Source organism: Grammomys surdaster, unplaced genomic scaffold (assembly GCF_004785775.1).
Source record: "Grammomys surdaster isolate TR1022 unplaced genomic scaffold, NIH_TR_1.0 141, whole genome shotgun sequence".
Classification (NCBI taxonomy): Eukaryota; Metazoa; Chordata; class Mammalia; order Rodentia; family Muridae; genus Grammomys; species Grammomys surdaster.
The window spans coordinates 196,317-202,946 of record NW_021604599.1 but is presented as its reverse complement, the minus strand read 5'-3'; the positions used below and the strand labels follow the sequence as shown (position 1 = coordinate 202,946).

The following is a 6,630-nucleotide window of genomic DNA, read 5'->3' as shown; positions in this document are numbered from 1 at the left end:
GAGTATGGAACTGCCAGGTAGTTGAACTTGAGGGTCTTTCTCTTTCTTAATCTATGAATGTGAAATACCAATACCTGAAACTACATGAAGTTTTTCTGAAAAGTATACTTTGTTTCTTAGGCATGTTCTCCTGCGGTATGTAGCCCAGGCTGTCCTGGTGTACTCTATGTGACCCAGTCTGTCTTTGAACATGTAGTAGTTCTTTGGTCTCAGTTTTGTATGTGCTGGGATTGTGGCTATGATATGGACTCTAGAACAGATGGGGTCTGCAGGATCCTGGTCCAGCTTGGAGTGGGGACGGGGGCTTCCCCAAGGAAGGCCTTCTCCAAGGATTTAACTGTTACAGTTCTTTTAGATGAAACTCTATGAAATAGCTCTCTTAGAAAATCTTCTGTAAAATAGCTGGTGTGCACACACTTTATTTGGGGTAACCAAATGAACCTAGGAGAGCGGGAAGGAGATTTAAGGGCGAATGTAAAACTCACTGGTTGGAGCTTAAGATACTGCTAATGCCTCATTTGTATGGAGAGGCATTCCAGGAGTCCCAGGTACTTTGCTGGGTGAATTCTTGTCAGGAAAGCGAAAGTTGGACCTATAGGTTTCCCAAGGGCTTATGTGACCTTCCTTAGGTAGAGCATATGGGGGATGGTCAGACTCCCCAGATAGGTCAGAGAAGGGGAAGCCCTGTGGAACAAAGGGAGTCCTCCATTTTTCATAGAGCTCAGAGGAACGACCCAGACATAGTAGACTTTGGTCTTAAGTAGCAGGGGTTTTCAACACACCACCATGTCCAGACTGAAAAAAAAATGCTTTGTAACTTTAGGATTCTGGATAGTTTTAAGTCAGCTTGACGTAAGCTAGAGTTACCTGAAAAGAAGGACCTTTAATTGAGAAAATGCCTTCATAAGATCTGGCTGTAGAGCATTTTCTAAATTAGTGATTGATGGGTGAGGGCCCAGCCCACTGTGGGTGGGGGCATCCCTGGGCTGGTGGTCTTGACTTCTATAAGAAAACAGGCTGAGCAAGCCTCAGGAAGCAAGCCAGTAAACAGCACTTCTCCATGGCCTCCGCATCAGCTCCTGCCTTCAGGTTCCTGCCCTGCTAGAATTCCTGTCCTGATTTCCTTCAGTCATGAAAGTGATGTGGAAGTATAAGCCAAATAAACCCTTTCCTCCCCAGCTTGCTTTTTGGTCATAGTGTTTCATCACAGCAATAGAAACTCTAAAACAATGGGAGAATATAAAATTAATGGCTTCAAGATTCAAATCAACTAGATACTTATAGGAGACAATTCAAAATAAAAAAATACATATTAATAAGTGGTCAGCTGAACAATCTGAGAGCCCATTTGAGAAGCAATCTCCTATGGCTGAGTCTCTAAGTGGTAGACTGTTTGCCTAGCATGTGTGTGGTCCTCGGTGTAGTCCCCAGCACTGACAACAGAACAAAGAACCAAGATGTCAGCCAGCATCTTGTATCTTTCAACCCAGCTAGGAGCACCAGCCCATGCTGCTATAAGCCACACAGTGTATTATTTAGTGTGAGAACACTGTGCAGGGAAGAGAAGGCCACTAGTTGGAATGAACATCTGACATTGTTGAGTACTCTGTAAAATACTGGAGACTCTGGTATTACTTGGTTCCTCTGACACAGGAAATGGAGGGACTGAGATGAATTGCTAGGACCCTGTGAGGATCATTAGCTAGTGCCCTTGCTCCCTGCATACACCAGAACCAAAAACAAAAACAACAACAAACAAACAAACAAACAAACCTGTCTCCTCTAGTAAGTTCAGACTTAAATAAAGATAGGCTGTTTTAACCCAGTTTCTCTTTTGTAAGAATATCATCTCTGTTATGATTAGGTTATCTCACTCAGGATGATATTTTCTAGTTCCATCCATTTGCCTAAGAATTTCATGAATTCATTGTTTTTAATAGCTGAGTAGTATTCCATTGTGTAAATGCATCACATTTTCTGTATCCGTTCTTCTGTTGAAGGACATCTGGGTTCTTTCCAGCTTCTGGCTATTATAAATAAAGCTGCTATGAACATAGCATATGTGGAGCATATGTCCTTGTTGTATGTTAGAGCATTTTCTGGGTATATGCCCAGGAGTGGTATAGCTGGGTCCTCAGGTAATACTATGTCCAATTTTCTGAGGAACCACCAGACTGATTTCCAGAGTGGTTGTATCAGCTTGCAATCCCACCAACAATGGAGGAGTGTTCCACTTTTTCCACATCCAGCATCTGCTCTCACCTAAGTTTTTGACCTTAGCCATTCTGACTGGTGTGAGGTGGAATCTTATGGTATGCTCTCACTGAGAAGTGGATATTAGCCCAAAAGTTCACAATACCCAAGATACAACTCACAGACCACATGAAACTCATGAAGAAGGAAGATCAAAGTGTGAGTGCTTCGGTCCTCCTTAGAAGGAGTGACAAAATGCTCATGGGAGCAAATATGGAGACAAAGTGTGGGAGAGAAACTGAAGGAGGGGCCGTCCAGAGACTGCTCCACCTGGTTATCCATCCCATGTGCAGTCACCAAAGGTAGACGCTGATGTGGATGCCAGGAAGTACATGCTGACAGGAGCCTGATATAGCTGTCTCCTTAGAGGTCTGCCAGAGCCTGACATATACAGAAGCCAATGCTCACAGCTAACCATTGAAGTGATCATGGGGTTCCCAATGGAGGAGTGAGAGAGAAGACTGAAGGAGCTGAAGGGGTTTATAGCCCCATGGGGAGAGCAACAATACCAACCAACCAGAGCTCCCTGAGTCTACCACCAGCCTGGGAGCACATAGGGAGGGACCCATGGCTCCAGCTGTATATGTAGGGGAGGATGGCCTTGTTGGGCATAGGTGGGAGAGGAAACCCTTAGTCCTGTGAAGGCTGGATGCCCCAGTGTGGGGGAATTCGAGGGCGGGGAGGTGGGAGTGGGTAGATGGATGGGGACACATCCTCATAGAAGCAGGAGGAGGGGAGATGGGATAGGGGGTTTCTGTGTGAGGGGGAAATGGAGAAAGGGGATGACATCTGAAATGTAAATAAAATATCCAATAAAAATTAATTTAATTTAAAAAAAAGAATATCATCTCTGAATTTATGTTTTTTTTCTTTCTTGTTTTCTTATTATAGTAAAATATGAATAACATATAATTTACCATTGATGGGGGCTCAGAAGTTGGGCCAGTGGATAAAGTGCTTGCTACATGAATATGACAACCAAGTTTCTAATTATTAGCACCCTTATAAAATATCACCATGACCCCGAGCATAGGTAACCCCATTTGGTAAGGTGGCTGGAGCAGGATGATACCTGCATTTACTAGCCAGCCAGTCTAGCTGAAAGTGTGAGCTCTGGGTTCAGTAAGGGGCCCTGCTTCAAAATATAAGGTGGAGAGTGAATGAGAAAGACATCCCAACAATGACCTTTGGCTTCTGCTGGCACACACAGGGGCACACTACTGCACACACGCGCACATAAAAACATGCATATACGTACACACAGATACATTGATTTGCCATTGAAACCATTTCTTGAATTTGGTGTGTGTGTGTGTGTGTGTGTGTGTGTGTGTGTGTGTACATGAACTGTGATGCACATGTGGCCGTCACAGAGAAACCCTGAGTTCTGATCCTTACCTTCTTCTACCTTGTTTGAGACAGGAAAGATCACTTTGTTATTTTCCCACTGTGTGCATCAGGCATCCACCTGCCATTTGCCCGTGAGATCACTGGAATCACACATTTCATTTATATCCAGCTCTTACATGGGTTCTTCTGATTTAAACCGAGATCTCTGTTGCTTGCACACCAAGCATTGTTGCCCATATCCCTAGGCCTCAGACCATTTTAAAAATGTACAGTTTGGTGGCATCCATGAAATAGGCAAGGTGCAAGCCGTGCCAGGACTTGGAAAACTTTCGTTAACTTCAATAGAAATTCTGATCATTAAACAGTAATCCTTTATTTTTGCTGAGAAAATCCTAATTGTTCTGCCCTCATTCCTTTTCATAGTCTGAACATTTCATATTTTCATGTAAGAGAAATCAACATAGATTATTCGTTTTTTGTCTGCTCCACTCCTGTATTTTCAGGGTTCATCCTGTGGTAACACTGAGAGAGCCTCCATGGATGAGTGACCTTCTGCTGTATGGCTCACCTCACTGTGCTTGTCCACCCATCTGCTAATGGACATTGGGTTAGTCTCACCTTTGACTTGAATATTGACTGCTGCAGTGAACACTGCTGTACAAGCAGATGCCAGAGTCCCTGTGTTCAGCTTGAGTAAACTCCTACAGCCAAACTGCTGACCCAGATGGTAGTTATGACTAACTTTGTGAGGAATGATCAACTACGGTAGCACCATTTCACCTTCCCATCAGCCTTGTATGACTTGCAGTTTCCCTGCATACCCACCAACCACTGTACAGAAATGTCCTCTGAGCTAAACTGCCGTCATCTTTGGGAGTTCAGTTGGACCTGCTTGGAAAAGATCATTTCTGCTCTGCTTATTGGCTTTTGAACTTCTCTCATAAAAAAAGATGGGACAGAGAGGGTCACGGGACCCTCCTCTGAGCATCCAGCCACCTCTCTCAAAGACTTGTATGCAATTTTGCCCTAATTGATTGTGACCTCGGGGGTTTCGGGGAAGGGCTAGAGAATATAGATGGAGAAAGACTAGAAGAGGGGGTGTTCTCTCTATGTGGAAAAGACATCATCCCAGCTGGGTATTTACAGGGGGAGCCTCCATGCTCCTCAAAGTAGCCCCTCACCCATGCTATTGTAAGTAAGCCCATTGCTTATTGTAATAAACCCAATAAACTTACTGGTATGCTAAATTGAACTTTGGTGGCATATTCTTTGGTCTATTGGGACCTTAGGTGCCCCCAGTATGCTTGGCTCAGGAAGTGGTACTGTTTGGAGGTGTGGCCTTGTTGGAGTAGGTCTGGCCTTGTTGGAAGTAGTATGTCACTGTGTGCATGGGCTTTAATAATCTCATCCTAGCTGCCTGGAAGCCAGTCTTCTCCTAGTGGCCTTCAGATGAAGGTGTAGAACTCTCAGCTCCTCCTGCTATACTTGCCTGGATGCTGCCATGTTTCTGCCTTGATAATGGACTGAACCTATAAGTCAGCCCCAGTTAGATGTTACCCTTAGAAGAGTTGCCTTGGTCATGGTGTCTGTTCACAGCAGTAAAACCCTAACTGAGACAGGACCTTTGAGAAATGGGAAGACCTTGTGCTCCTCCAGGAAGTGACACCAACACTTGTTATTGCCTACGTTTTAAATTACAGCTATTGGAATAAGGAAGCCGGGAGTGGGCCTAGCCTTCCTTTTCTCAAGCTGCCGGAAAGATGGCGGACATTCAGACAGAGCGTGCTTACCAAAAGCAGCCTACAATCTTTCAAAACAAGAAGCGTGTTTTGCTGGGAGAAACTGGCAAGGAAAAACTCCCTCGGTACTACAAAAACATCGGTCTAGGATTCAAGACGCCCAAAGAGGCCATCGAGGGCACCTACATAGACAAGAAATGCCCCTTCACCGGCAATGTCTCCATCCGAGGTCGGATCCTGTCTGGTGTCGTGACGAAGATGAAGATGCAGAGGACCATTGTCATCCGCCGGGACTATCTCCATTACATCCGAAAATACAATCGCTTTGAGAAGCGTCACAAGAACATGTCTGTGCACCTGTCCCCCTGCTTCAGGGATGTACAGATCGGCGACATTGTCACTGTTGGAGAGTGCAGGCCCCTGAGCAAGACTGTACGATTCAATGTGCTCAAGGTCACCAAGGCTGCTGACACCAAGAAGCAGTTTCAGAAGTTCTAAGGGGACTCTGGCCAATGCCCTAGAACAAATAAAGTTATTTTCCAACTACAAAAAAAAAAATTACAGCTATCCTGGGGAGGAGCATGGTATCTTAATCATGGTATCTCATTAAGATCTTGATTACAATTACCCACTCCCTAATACTGTTGAGCTTCTTATATATGTTCTTTGGAGAAATGTCTATATAACATCTCCTCCCACTTTTAGGTTGAGTTGATTTTGGTGAGTGTAGAATCTCTTTATATGTCTAAATATTAACAAACTATCAGATATAGGTCTTCTTGCAGAAGAGATACTGATCTCTTCTGTCAGTTTGTGGATTATCTTTTCACTCTTTTAAAAAAGGAATGTAACCAGTGTAAATGGGAGGGAGTCTCACCTGGAAATCAAGAAACATGCATGAAAGAGATAAGAGAATAAAGTGTGAAAAGCAGTAAGATGGAGCACAGTCATCACACAAGCGTGGCGCCACAGAGCTCCTGTACAAGCATCGTGGGCTTGCTGGCCACTGTCAGAGCCGAGTGCCCTCTGCTTCAGTTACTCTGAACTGCTACAAATGCACGACAGCAGCAGTTTCCAGGAAAGTTTCTGAGTCACACAGGCCTAGGCTAGAATTCTAGTTTGGCCATTTATTCCCTGTGGGTGGGACATAGTATTTTATCAGCTGAAACATCAATCTTGTTAGTTTTGTATTAATTGAACAAAACTAATGTGTAGAAAGAATGCACTTGGGATATACAGAACTTAATAGCTGTTAGCTCTGAGGCCCATTACTGTACTTCATGAATGT

General features: G+C 44.2%; 1 protein-coding gene across 1 annotated transcript; it reads left to right on the top strand.

Moving 5' to 3' along the window:
• The first annotated feature begins 5,358 nt into the window (after positions 1 to 5,358).
• LOC114618390 (40S ribosomal protein S11-like) lies at positions 5,359 to 5,855 on the top strand. The gene has a single exon (XM_028764114.1). It carries the CDS (start codon positions 5,364 to 5,366, stop codon positions 5,838 to 5,840), a length of 477 nt encoding a protein of 158 aa, XP_028619947.1. The 5' UTR covers positions 5,359 to 5,363; the 3' UTR covers positions 5,841 to 5,855.
• The last annotated feature ends 775 nt before the right edge of the window (positions 5,856 to 6,630 follow it).